This window comes from Enhydra lutris, unplaced genomic scaffold, assembly GCF_002288905.1.
Source record: "Enhydra lutris kenyoni isolate GAN:26980312 unplaced genomic scaffold, ASM228890v2 scaffoldscaffold21, whole genome shotgun sequence".
Lineage (NCBI taxonomy): Eukaryota > Metazoa > Chordata > Mammalia > Carnivora > Mustelidae > Enhydra > Enhydra lutris.
In genome coordinates, this window is record NW_019154105.1 from 72,395,064 (window position 1) to 72,409,812 (window position 14,749).

Consider the following 14,749-nt stretch of genomic DNA (forward strand, 5'->3'; position numbering starts at 1 on the left):
CAGCTATCGATATTTTCTGGAAGATGTAAGAGTTTTCTCTAAGAATTTACTTTTTTGAAAATATTGTCAAGTTGATGGTAACTGAAAAAAAAAATAATAGAGCTGTACTGTGGGTCATCTGGATCACTCGCCCACCATATAACTAAGGCCTGCCACATTCTTTCAGTGTCCACATTTACTTTGCATTTGAAAGGCCATTGGCACCAAAAAATAAGACTTGAATTTTAACATGTTAATGGGAAGAGAGCAAGACATAAATCATATATTTCTGCCAAGAGTCAGGCAAATTCTCTTTGGTTTCTAATGCTACAATAAGGAATGGACACTTAGCAGTATTTAAATGGAGACATGGTGAGATTATTGAGTCATCCAAGTATTATGATAAATGTAAAAGAATGTTAATCCAATTTAGTCAACCTGATTGCAGTTCTGATTGTTCTTTTAGCTGTGATTTGATTCATGAAAAGACTGTCACATTAAATTGTGATAAAATTATTTTTCTTTAGGTTTTTTTTTGGTGTTTATATGTAGATGTACTTTGGTTTCATCATTGTGAAACTTGGGTTGTATATTTATATATACTTAAGCAATATTGTAATTAAAAAAACATTTGAGAATCATGATCCTTATTTCTTTCTTTTAAAGGGGTCCACGCTTTTTTTTTTTTAGAGATTTTATTTATTTGAGAGAGAGAGTGTGTGTGCAGAGGAGGGCCAGGAAGGAGGGAGAGAGAGAGAGGGGGGCAAGTGGATTCCTTGCTGAGCAGAGCACTGGGTGGGGCTGGATCTCAGGACCCTGAGATCATGACCTGAGCCAAAACCAATAGGCAGCCGCTTGACCTTGACCGACTGAGCCATCCAGGTGTTGCTTGGCCCTTTGTTAATAGAGATAGGTGGGTAGCTCTAGAATCTGTGTCCTGTGGGATTTGACGTTTGTGTTTTTATTTGTTCAAAGTGTAATATACATAATTTTGCCAATGATTGGTTTTAAAAGCCATCTTAGAATAAAGGTGGTATTAAAGAGAAATTATTTCTTTGTAAGTGTACTTATTTTTCACAACTTTTATTTTCACTGATAACTTTTAACTTCACAGGTAATCGGTATGCATTTCCAAAGCTTTTGGCCATGTTTGGCACTTCTGTTCATCTCAGTTAATGCAGAATTTATGGATGATGGTGTTGAGATGGAAGATTTTGATGAAAATTCAGAAGAGATTGATGTTAATGAAGGTGAACTCTCCTCAGAGGTAAGGTTATTGTGAAATGAGTTGTAAGTTATCCCTTTACAGGATACAGAGGAGCGCGAACCCTTAAGATTCATTTCAGTTCTGACAGTATTCATTTTGTAAATGAATAGAAAACACTGTTTTTTTTCCCCAAAATTTCTTGCTGTGTTTTAAAGTGCCCATGTATTACAGAAATTTATGCATTGTTCCTAGCACAGTTTTTTTTTTTTAAAGATTTTATTTATTTATTTGACAGAAAGAGATCACAAGTAGACGGAGAGGCAGGCAGAGAGAGAGAGAGAGAGAGGGAAGCAGGCTCCCTGCTGAGCAGAGAGCCCGATGCGGGACTCAATCCCAGGACCCTGAGATCATGACCTGAGCCGAAGGCAGCGGCTTAACCCACTGAGCCACCCAGGCGCCCCACCTAGCACAGTTTTATTCAATGTAAATATGGGGAAGGTTTTTACTGTCAGAATAGGAATTTGTCACTACTGAAGAGGACTGATGGATTTCCATCTGAAAGGTTTCCAATCTCACTTCTGACACAGCCAGCCCTCTTCAGAAAGGACATAAGGTAGTATAATTTGCAGTTCTCCTAGAAGCAAAGCAAGTAGTTTTACTTATTTCTCTGAGGAAAGGAAATGCTAACTAAGAGAATGAATCAGAAAGGGGAGTGATCATGAGGTAGGCACCTGTGTCTTGGCTCATCCGGGTTAAGATGTGGTTTGAGGTGATGACTAACATGAGTCTGAAGAACCCTGCAGAGATTCTTGTACACCCTGACAGTCCAGAAGAACTTGTACAGTGAAGATCATTCATAGATAATATTGGGACCATTGGAAAAATTTTCAGAAATCTTTTTGATGGTAAGAATGGATCGATTCTGTTGTGCTAGCAGCTGCTTAAATGGCCAAGGACCATAGCATTTAGCTGTTACAGACTTCTTTGCCTCACCTACTTGGAGAGTTTGTTAGATTGTAAACTCCACAAGGACGTTTCTTTTACAACCTAGTTTATGCAATCTGCAGAAAGTAAGTAATCAGAGAGCTGCTGATTGACTTAGGTACAGCTCCTACAAGGGTCATTGGAAGGTTAATACTTCAAAGAAATTGGGAGATAACATAACACTTTCACTGCCTTTGGTGACATTTGTAAAAATGAGAGGAAGTGGAATCTTTTCTTTTTTTAATTTTTATTTATTTTTTAAATTTCTTTTCAGTGTTTCAGAATTCATTGTTTATGCACCACACCCAGTGCTCCATGCAATATGTGCCTTCCTTAATACCCACCACCAGGCTCACCCAACCTCCCACTCCCCTCCCCTCCAAAACCCTCAGTTTGTTTTTCAGAGACCACAGTTTCTCATGGTTTGTCTCCGCCTCCGATTTCCCCCAACTCCCTTCTCCTTTCCATCTCCCCATGTCCTCTGTGCTATTCCATCTCCAGCACTTATGCTCCACAAATAAGTGAAACCATATGATAATTGACTCTCTCTGCTTGACTTATTTCACTCAGCATAATCTCCTCCAGTCCTGTCCATGTTGATACAAAAGTTGGGTATTTAGAATCTTGACCCTTCAGTAATTACATGGAATTGTGTTTGATTATTGATTTCTACCCTGTTAAATAGACGGGAAATGTACTCTCAGGTTGGGGTAGAGACAGTGAATAGAAAAAGTCCTTCTGCATCCTTTTCCCTGAAGGTTGAGAAAACAAATCTCATACAGATAGAATCACAGAGATTGATTCAGAAAGGACCCAAATTGATCTATTACTTTAGGCAAACTTATTCATTCTTCATCAGTTCAAATTATCTCTTTATAATTTGTCAGTGACTTAATCTTTTAAATTGTTTTGTTGGTTTGTTCTGTATAGCACAGCAGTTAAGTGTATGAGCTTGGAGGCAGGCAGCCTGAGCTCCTGTGATGTCCTCTAACTATCTAAATGTGCGGCAGTGGATGTAACTTGGGTGCAATAATAGTACTTTGCTCAGAGACGTCTTATGAGGATTAAAGGAACCACCGTATCCCCACCACCAATATCATTACCATCATTGCAGCCGCTTACTCTTACAGGGCCCTTGAAACCGGGCTTTGCAGATAATTGCTTTGCAGTGCTTTCTCTATTGAGTCTTTATCTGCTCTGGGTTCCTAATCTCTCCAAAAGGTATCCTCATCCTCTATCATGTAACAGTGGAATTTACGAGTTAATTTTAAACTAGTCTATATGCTCGCTAAGTTTTTCATCTTATACATGTTGGATCATGGTATTTCCTCTGTTTCTAATGATTTGTGTTCCCAAATATTGTCACCTGTTAAGTTCCTTTCAAGGCCATGTCAGCTCTATCATGAGGCCTTCTCTAATAGAATTTTTTCCCATCCCTCCTGTGTTAGAAGGAATCAGTGTGTTCTCTGTCTGCACTTATACAGTATTTTTTTTTTCTGGCATTGTATCTCTGATACTGTCTTGTATCTTACTGCACTAAGATATAAAGTTTTGAGGCCATGTCACCTTTTATTTATTTTACTTATATGTGCATTACATACCAGGTTCTTAACTAGTGAGATTATTTAATTAAAATATTTGCAAAGATGAATAACCTTAGATTTTAAAAAATCTATTTTCTAGATTAAATATAAGACACCTCAACCTATAGGAGAAGTATATTTTACAGAAACTTTTGATAGTGGAAGGTTGGCTGGGTGAGTATTCATTCAAGAGAATGTTTTCTTTGATTTAATTAACATTTTTGAAGTTACTGGTTATTGGTCTGTGAAAATTACCTCTACTACAAAACTGTAAAAAAATGTTAAAGTACTTTATTTGGCAGTGTAACCGGTACCATAATGCATTTTTGTTATCGATAGAAATGTTTAACTTGAAGGGTTACTCATTTATACAAAGAAAATAATACAAATAAATTACGAATAGAAAGTAAAAATTTATAATATTTCCTCATCCCTAAAGATAAATATTATTAATCTAATTTCAGATAACAGATTCAAATTAGTGTTCCATCCTAAATATTGGTAAAAAAAAAAAAGTTACTATTTACTGATTATTGTATACCAGACACTGTCCTAAGTAGGTAGGTAAGTACTATCTTTATCTCCATTTTACAGGTGAGGACACTGAGGCTTAGTATATCTTACTTACGATCATACAACTAGTAAATTGTGGATTCCAAGTATGAGTTAACTCCAACCTTGCAGGATTTTATATGGGCATCTTTATTTAGCCTCTAAGCATTTATTTTTTAATGAGAAGTGATTGTTGGATGATCTTTTGTTGTATTTCTAATATACATTATGTCTATAAATTGCTGGTTTTTAGTTTTAATGATACGTATTTGCTTTTATCTTTGTTTACAGGTGGGTCTTGTCAAAAGCAAAGAAAGATGATACAGATGCGGAGATTTCTATATATGATGGTAAATATTTATTTAAATATTCAATAAAACCAGAATGACCCGAGTTCTCTAGCTTTACAAATTATAGTTCTATTAAATGTAGATAAGGTATATGGGGTCTGGGGCCCCATCATGCTTCACAAAAGAATGTTCAGTTTTTTTGTCTCCTTTTAATATTTCTGGAAGTCCCTGGGTGATCCGTGCTTAAGCTGCCATCTGGTTTCCTAACTCTGGAAGAGTTGAATTTTTACTCCCCTGCGTATAGTCACTGCATGTCCAGCAGCAGTATTTCCCAGGTTCCTGCCGTTCTCTGTTGTCTCTCCTCAAGCATGGACACACCTACATCGAGTTGTAGCTGAGGGCAAGGTTCTCCTTGCCACTGCAGAACAGGGGGAAATTTACGAGAAATACAAGATCTGTGGCTCCTTCTGGAGCTACATCTTCCAGCCCTACATCCACTGTCGTTGGGTCTCTGCTAGCATTATCTTCAGGCTTAGCCATAGAAAGAAATGTCCTGTATGCAGGGGTCATCTTTTCTTCCCTAACAGGACTTTTTTGGAGTATGATGAAAGAATTTCTTTCTCCTTCTAGTCTAAAATCAGCCTTCTCCTTGGTTGTACCCTAAAGCAAGATCAGCCTCTTCTCAAGGTGACTTCGTGGGGGTTATCTCTCTGAGAGGACCTCATACCATAAGGATGTGACCTTACATGCAGACTCTAACAGGCTGTTACATGAGAACAATGACAAGAACAGTACATGAGATAATAGCATGTGTGGGATGTCAGCTGTCTACTTCCTTCTTCTAGTTTATTTTAGTGTGAGATGAAAATTGTGCCTGCATGTCTTCCTTTGCAGCATTCTCCATCCCAGCAACTCCTCTGGGTTTGTATGTGCTTACACTCTCCATAAAGAACTCTACCATATGCACAGATCAAACAATATTGCATTCGTTCTCTAAATCCATTTAGGGAAAAGAATAATTTCACCCACAGAAGCAGGAAGCCTGCTGGGATGTAACACGACCTAAAATATACCCACAGAAATACACATTATTAAACAGAATGCTTTACTTAAAACATCTATGTTTAGGGCATCTGGCTGGCTCAGTCAGAAGAGCAAGTGACTCTTGACCTCAGGCGTGTGCATTCGGGCCCCATGTTGGGTGTAGAGATTACTTAAAAATAAAAATAAAAATAAATTTTAAAACTATGTTTACATTAGTTTTTTTCAAGAACTTCAGGTAGATATTTGTTTCACATTTGTAATTTTAGAAGAATCCATTGATGGAGTTGCCTAAAATTGAGATATTGTCTATCTTACAAGTGAGTTTCAATCTCTATTTCTTGTTGGGCAGAAGTGGCTTTTAATGTTTAAATGAATTAAACATTAAAACATAAACAAGTTAAAAATCAACAAGCAAGCAAAAAACCAAACTTCTTAGCAGTCAAGTTTGGTCTATAATCTCATTAAACATACATATCCATGAAAATAATTTTCTCATATATTAGATTTAGTGTAGTTTCTCAATGGCTTTTAGCAACAACTCGAGAGCAACTTTGAAAAACACAGAATCTGTTCAAGTTCTAGATCCTGAAAATGGTATTTTGGATATTGATAGTAGTAGTGTTGCTTACAAAGTGGTTGAGATTAGTAGTTAAGATTAATATTCGATTCTTTTGCAGGAATATTTATTATTCACAGTAGTTAATGGCAGCTTCTATCAAGTACCACTTGAATAAAGCTCATTCTGAGCTTGTCAGGAGTAGACAAACCTAAGAAATATGTCCTGGGATATAGAGTTCCCATTCGGAATAGACTTACTTAAAGTTTTCAAATTAGGTATATATATTGAATAAATACTAATTATTTAAAAGACCAGCTTTCAGGATATAAAACCATGTGAAATCCTTTCAAAATGTTATTTACACCAGAATTGGGGCACCTGGGTGGCTCAGTTGGTTAAGCATCTGACTCTTGGTTTCCACTCAGGTGGAGATCTCAGTGTCGTGAGATGGCTCTGCTGTCAGCATGGATGGGGGCTTGGGAGTCTCTGCCCCTCCTCTGCCACTGCCCCCCACCCCCAGAGTGTGCTCTCTCTCTGTCTCTCTCTAAAATAAATAAACAAAATCTTAAAAAACTTTTATTTACCCCAGAATTTATATTCACTGATATTGTCTAGAATTTGGCTAAATGAAAGTTGTTTATTTGGTATTCGGAAAAAACTTCTTGTCATTGAGCAATAATTTCCCTGTCACAAGTTTTCTAAAATTAAAGTGCTAGATGGTACCTTTTTCATAGCTGATTAATACATGTGCATAATTGCAAGGGAAAAAGGGACAAGTTTAAAAAATTCTTTACAATAAATATCCGGAAAATCCTAAAGATAAAGTTATTTCTTAAAAGAAGCCTTTTATTTTGGTGAAACCATGGATAGTAGTGATAATACAATTTATCATCAGCGTGAGAGAATAAATATCAAATGAATTCATGGTTTTTAGAGAAGTATGGTATAACCAAATTAGGGAAAGAACAAGGAATAGAAACCTGTGAGCCTTTAAAAATGAATTTTATAAAGTGCAATAAATTCTGCACAATGATGGACCAAAAAATACTTCTCTGTGGTTCATGACTGTTCAGGTTCTTGCACTATTGGTTTTGTTTTTCTTTTTTTTTTTAGAAGGAAAAAAAGTAATATGAAGAGCATTAGTGATTCATAAGTGCTTGTTAATAAGTATTTCAAGTTGGTATGATACTAGAAAACAGTTTTTGCTAATGTGAGTTCACTGGAACAGGCGTTACCTATAATTCTCAAAACTAGAATATTTTATGCAAATTAATATGAGTTGCTTATTCTCTATTCTAAAAAGAAGAAAGAAGAATCCAACACACAACTTTCGGGCTACAGGTAGCCCATCTAACTTTATAACATTTGTAGTCCATAATCTAATTTCAGGAGTTTTCTGATCTTAAACATGGAAAACCCCAGCCCAGAGAGGAGCTAACTCAACTTTGCCATATTAGAGCTTAGTGCTTATCCAGTGCTGGGTGCATTTTTGGTGGAAAGTTCTGAGGGCTAATTGGCCTAGCCTGAGAAGGGTGACCTTAATTTATGTTCATTAGGCATATAGTTTTCAAAATAAAATTTAAATCCCCATGATAACTTTTTAAAATTTATTTTTTATTATTTTATTTAAGTAATTTCTACACCCAATGTAGGCCTCAAACTTATGACCCCAAGATCAAAAGTCACATGCTCTCCCAACTCAGCCAGCCAGGTGCCCCTAAATCCCCACATTTTCCATTTCCATTTTGCAAAGTAAGGAAAGTAGCTGATGAGTACCATATATTTAAAAGCAAATTGACTGGGGGCGCCTGGGTGGCTCAGTGGTTAAAAGCCTCTGCCTCGGGGAGCCTGCTTCCCTTCCTCCTCTCTGCCTGCCTCTCTGCCTACCTGTGATCTCTGTCAAATAAATAAATAAAGTCTTTAAAAAAAATAAAAAATAAAAGTAAATTGACTGATGCAAACTGTTTATTTTGTGTTAAGGATGCTCTTTATCTCATGTAATTTTAAAATATCTCATTTTTAAAATACAGTGTTGATACATCCATGCAACAAACCACATTTTGTAATCTCATTGATTAAAAAGTCAGAGAAGTATAATTTTAGCTGAGAAAATGAAACCATTCTTGGATAGGAGAAAAAAAGATCAGGCATGCATACAGTTGCAGATATTATTCCTTATTTTAAAATTTTGTTTTATTTTCCCAAATCAATGTTTTTTAAATTTAAATTCAGTTAATTAACGTATAATATTATTTGTTTCAGGGGTATTGGTCTATGATTCATCAGTCTTATATAATACCCAGTGCTTATTACAACACATACCCTCCCCAATGTCCTTCAGCCAGTTATCCTATCCTTCTACCCCCAACCCCTCCAGCAACCCTCAGTTTGTTTCCGATGATTAGGAGTCTCTTATAGTTTGTCTCCCTCTCCGGTTTTGTCTTGTTTCATTTTTTCCTCTCTTCCCCTATGATCCTCTGCCTTGTTTCTTCAATTCTACATATGAGTGAAATCATATAGTTGTCTTTCTCTGATTGACTTCTTTTGCTTAGCATAATACCCTCTAGTTCCATCCATGTCATTGCAAATGGCAAGTTTTTTTGTTTTGTTTGTTTTTTTTTTTTTTGGTGGCTGAGTAGAAGTCCATTGTGTGTGTGCATACATACATCTTCTTTATCCATTCATCTGTTGATGGACATCTGGGCTCTTTCCATAGTTTGGCTATTGTGGACATTGCTGCTATAAACATTGGAGTGCACATGCCCCTTCAGATCACTACATTTGTATCTTTAGGGTAAATACCCAGTAGTGCAATTGCTGGCTCACAGGGTAGCTCTATTTTCAACTTTTTGAGGAACCTCCATACTGTTTTCCAAAGTGGCTGCACCAGCTTGCTTTCCCACCAACAGTGTAAAAGGTTCCCCTTTCTCCCCATTCTCACCAACATCTGTCACTTCCTGACTTGTTAATTTTAGCTATCCTGACTGGTGTGAAGTGATATCTCATTGTGATTTGGATTTGTATTTCCCAAATGCCGAATGATATGGGGCATTTTTTCTTGTCTGTTGGCCATTTGGATGTCTTCTTTGGTGAAATGTCTATTCTGCCCATTTCTTGATTGGATGATTTGTTCTTTGGGTGTTGAGTTTGACAAATTCTTTATAGATTTTGGATACTAGCCCTTTATGTGATATGTCATTTGGAAATATCTCCTCCCATTCTGTCAGTTGTCTTTTGGTTTTGTCGACTGTTTCCTTTTCTGTGCCAGAGATTTTATCTTGATGAAGTCCCCCAATAGTTCATTTTTGCCTTTGTCTTCCCTTTGGAGACGTGTCTAGCAAGAAGTTGCTGTGGATGAGGTCACAGAACTTGTGTTCTCCTCTAGGATTTTAATGGATTCCTGCCTCACATTTAGGTCTCATCCATTTTGAGTCTATTTTTGTGTGTGGTGTAAGGAAATGGCCCAATTTCATTCTTCTGCATGTGGCTGTCCAAGTTTCCCAACACCATTTGTTGAAGAGACTGTCTTGTATTCTATTGGATATTCTTTCTTGTTTTGTCCAATATTCATTGACTGTAGAGTTGAGGGTCCATTTCTGGGTTCTCTATTCCGTTCTACTGATCTATGTGTCTGTGTTTGTGCCAGTACCATACTATCTTGATTACAGCTTTGTAATAGAACTTGAAGTCCGGAATTGTAATGCTTCCAACTCTGGTTTTCTTTTCTAACATTCCTTTGGCTATTCTGGGTCTTTTGTGGTTCCATACAAATTTTAGGATTCTTTGTCCCAGCTCTGTGAAAAAGTTGGTGGTATTTTGACAGGAATTGCATTGAATGTATAGATTGCTCTAGGTAGCATAGACATTTTCACAGTATTTGTTCTTCCAGCCCAAGAGCATGGAATGTTTTTCCATTTCTTTGTGTCTTCATCAGTTTCTTTCATGGGTGTTCTAGTTTTCCGAGTACAGATCTGTTGTATCTTTGGTTAGGTTTATTCCTTAGTAATCTTATGGTTTTGATTGGAGTTGTAAATGGGATCGACTCTTTAATTTCTCTCCCTTCTGTCTCATTGTTGGTGTATAGAAATGCAACTGATTTCTGTGCATTGATTTAAAATTTTGTTTTATTTTTCCCAAATCAGCCTTTTTGAAAAAATCTTATGGGTCACTGTTGGTAAATCTGTAAGTCACTGTTTGGGGTTTTAGTTTAATTGCTTTGCTTTATATTTTAGGAAGATGGGAAATAGAAGAATTGAAAGAGAACCGAGTGCCCGGTGACAGAGGTCTGGTATTGAAATCTAGAGCAAAGCATCATGCAATAGCTGCTGTATTAGCAAAACCCTTCATTTTTGCTGATAAACCCTTGATTGTTCAGTAAGTTTTACTACTTTTTTCAGTACTTTTTCTGAAATTTGTGTTAGTTTTGTATGATTTGGCTTCTGAATATAGCTATAATGGGTATAAAATGGGCATAAAAATCCAGATTTCCTTTTTGGTTTCACTTACTTAAATACATAATGCATTTATACACACAGATACTCTGAGGTTTTGAGGGAAAGCCAGGTTGATTTAAAAACTATATATATATAGTAATATAAAAAGATTCTGCCACCATAGAGTGTAGAATACATACTGAAATCACCATTTTTATTTTAACTCTTTTCTTAAAATTCCTTGCTCTGAGGATATTAACATCCGTGTATTCAGAATGGAACCATAAATGTCGCTGTTAAACCCGTTATAAGATTTAAAGGAAACAAACATATTTTAAAAAGGGTATGCATATATAGATCAGTGTCTTTCCACCTTTTATTTTTTAATTTCTTAAAATTTAAATTCAATTTAATTAACATATAGTGTATTATTAGTTTCAGAGGCACATGTTTACACAGACAGTCCTTCCCTTCCCTCCCACACAACGTGCCATAAACTAGTTTTAGTATGATATTGCTTACAGGTATACCATCATAAAATCAAGTAGAAATTTTTCAAGATTCACCTACATAAAATGGATATAAAGCAAAATAGATGTGTACAAGTACACTTAAAAGCCTGATAAAATTCAAATTAAATCAAAGAAAAGGAAATGTATAAATATCATTTTCTCCCTTCTGTTAGAAGATTTGGCTGTCCAAAGTTAATGACAACATAAAGAAATATTAACTGTAAAGTATATCACTCTAGAACCACTTCAGTTTTTTTTGTTACCATGTTAAATATGTTCCTACATAGGATAACTACAGTATCATTTTGTGTTTTAGAAACTTTTAAAAATATGGCATTTGGTGTATTTGTCTTCATTTTTCACTTGTGTTGCTTTAGCTGAGTTGCACTGTCATGTCAATAAATTTAAAATTTTAAATAATGTCAAGGAATATATAACTATTAACAAATTAAAAATATTTTTACAAGTACTTATTGGCACTAATATTTGAGCTTGATAGTATTTGTTGTGATTCAGGATTTGGCTTTTCTTTTTTCTTGAAAGTTTGAAAGTAATCCTATTTTTCTGTTGAAACTTAGTTGAATATAATATCACTTTTTATTTTGACCCTTTGTGGCTTAAATGATAGGGCAAAGAAAAATAATAGAAAGTGTATTTTCAGAGTAAAATGAATAAAATTTAGTGGTTTAGAAGGTATAAATCAATACTAGGCAAGTAAGCAAAAGATAGAAGCAAAGATTGGATAATAAGTCTTGAAGAATTATTAAGTAATTAGAAATTACGTCCTGAAAAAAAGAAAAGGAAAGCCAAGAAGAATTGAATAGCAGTCTTTGATATGCTTTGATATGCTTAAAACAACTCAAAGGAGAGTAAATGTCTTCTCTTAATATTGCAACAATGAAATGGGATAAATAAATTTTATATTAAGTACTATAAATACAATGGATTCACAATATAAATTTACTCTCAAGTTGCTTTTCCCAAATGGTGTACGTGTTAATATGCATTTTGTGGTCATACAAGTTTTAGAAATGAAGCGTGTACTTACTGTAGACATAAGGAAGCATATTTGCTTGCCCATTTAGACTTGGAGAAAGAAGTTCTACATGCAAAAACCCGTTTCTGACTTCAGTATTGTGTCTTCCAGACATATTTCACCACAGAATTTCCCCCCACCCAACAATAATTACTGCTTCATAGGAGAGTGTGGGAAATGATCCTCTCAGGAAATAAGGTTGCCAAGTGTCTTCCATGTCCTCCTCTTACCTGTGACTAAGGAAGAGCAGCAGTTGGGTTATGAGACACACATTCAGTGATCTCTAATCCACTATGAGTTGTTTACGTTAGGCACAACTTAATGATTTGAAAACTCTGCACGTTTGCAATGGGAGAAATAGACATAATGATTAGGTCTAGGCATATTATAACCACAAAGCTATGTTCATATTTATAGGGACAATTTACATCATTTTTTTTCAGATCTTACTTTTCACAGAACCCTTTGTCCATTGATCACCTAAAATAAAACTATCTTTTTATTTTATTTTACCTAAAATAATTAATATTTATCTTTAATTCATACTGTGTACCATTTCTTTTACATTGCAGTCTATAAAAACATGTTCCATAAGAAAACATTTCTTTGTTGGCTAGTGCTTAAAATAAAAATAGTGACAAGGCTTTGAGGAATACAAACTGTCCTTTATTTAAAAAATGAAAAAAAAAAAAACCAAACCCTTTCTTTTGATCATAACAGAAGCTAACATTTTGGACATCTGTCCCTTGCTGTGCATGGTATTATTTAAGCATCATGACCCTTTGAGGTCCTGGAGCTTGAATAATTTGACTTTACCCTTGGTGTCACTAGAGTAGTGGCAGAATCAAGAATAAATCTCAGATCTCTCTGGCTCCAAAGCACATGCTGGTAAACCTCGTTGTATGCTTCTTGAGAAACCAAGCAGAGTAGAAATTAGGAGGAAAGATCATCATAGTCTGGCAACTCAGACAATCACTACAGAAAAATCACATTTTACTGTATTTCCTTTGTTCTCTTCAGTGTAAAATATATACACTAATTGGGTTCAAACTGTCAGAGTTTTGTATGCTATTTTTTTGTTGTTTTTACCTTTGTTATCACTGAAGTTTTTTTTTTTTTTTAAGAAAAATTTTAAACTGCAGTCCTTTCTTAAAATGATCACTGGTTCCTGTTACTTCTCTAGTTTTCATTTCTTTTAATTCATGAAACTGAATCACAACCATTTTGATTTTTACTGTTTTTCACTCTAAGGGCTATTTCATTGATTATTTCATATGTAATCAATAATTTACCAAGAATTTCTCCTAAATACTGCTCGATATGTCTATATCTATTGCCTAAACAAGACAATTTCCTTTATAAAAACAAAACAACAAGAAAATCTTCTGCTGAAAATTACACAGTGTTGCAAATCCATGAAAAAGCTCTCATATCAGTTCATGCCTTCAGTTGTTTTTCTGTATTTCCTGGCTGTTAAGGTCTGAGATACTTCACGTTATTGACTGAGATTATAAAATCTCTTTGCTGGAGGTATTTAATTAAATGTACCAGTTATTTAATATGGTTTAGATATAGTTGAATTAAAGTACAAATTAATGAACTTGATATATCTAAGGTCTATCAGCAATTTCTTAGAAATCTGTTGCTGTAGCTATGGTCCTCATAATCTTCATTTTTTAGTTCATAAAGAAATATGTATAGTGTATGCTTTATCTGAATTTGAAGTTTCCTATTATAGTTTTAAAGTATCTTATCCCTAATTCAGCAAGTTTTGATGGGAAAACTTATTTCAACAAGTTGGTTGGCTTTTCTATAGTTGATTATAATCATTCTACTTTGCATGTTTTAAGGATGTGCCTAGACAAAGCATTTCTGCTTATTCCCTATTTTTCGTGGATATGCTTTATAAGAGCTTTTGGTGATGTAAAACATTTGTGTTTAAATGAACGAGAGTAATAATACATTCAATTTTAAAGAGCAATTAGTAATTTTTTTTTATTTATCAGCAGTATGATTCTTTTTCCCTTCATTTAGATATGAAGTAAATTTTCAAGATGGTATTGATTGTGGAGGTGCATACATTAAACTCCTAGCAGACACTGATGATTTGAATCTGGTATGATATTTTAATGTTTAAGAAAACCTTATTAAAGTTAATATTTTAAAGGAGTAAATGAGAAAACTGAAATTTTTATTTTCAACTGAAATCAAAAAGAACCTTAACAATCTTTAACCAGCCTAAGTGTGTATAGCTTTCAGAGTGTGCCTTCAATTTCATACACAGCTGTGTTACTTGATGGTATCAGTTTTATAATCTTTAGCAACATAATAAAGTTTGCCATGTCTATACGTAAAAAATAACATGGTGCTTATAAATGTCATTGAAAGATCAGCTCAGAGTTACTTTCTTTACAAATTAACAATCATAAGTTTGTTCGGAGAAGTAAAATAACAGAGCAAAGCAAAACAAACAAACAAGAAAAGTAAAACAAAATCGCCAAAGAACTAAATAAAAAAGGTGGGCCAGTTCAGGAATTGGGAGTCCGTCAGAAATAACGTGGTTAAAAATG

The 14,749-nt window shown here is 34.9% G+C and overlaps 1 protein-coding gene across 1 annotated transcript in view; it reads left to right on the top strand.

Annotated features, from left to right (window-relative positions):
- Window positions 1-1,099: 1,099 nt before the first annotated feature.
- Window positions 1,100-14,749, top strand: part of LOC111149216 (calmegin) — a 45,005-nt gene continuing 31,355 nt past the window's right edge. Inside the window, exons 1-5 of the mRNA XM_022506163.1 lie at window positions 1,100-1,246; window positions 3,854-3,927; window positions 4,597-4,655; window positions 10,431-10,572; window positions 14,214-14,295. Coding sequence (XP_022361871.1) covers window positions 1,103-1,246; window positions 3,854-3,927; window positions 4,597-4,655; window positions 10,431-10,572; window positions 14,214-14,295 — 501 coding nt within the window. The 5' untranslated portion in view covers window positions 1,100-1,102. The remainder of the gene's footprint in view (window positions 1,247-3,853; window positions 3,928-4,596; window positions 4,656-10,430; window positions 10,573-14,213; window positions 14,296-14,749) is intronic.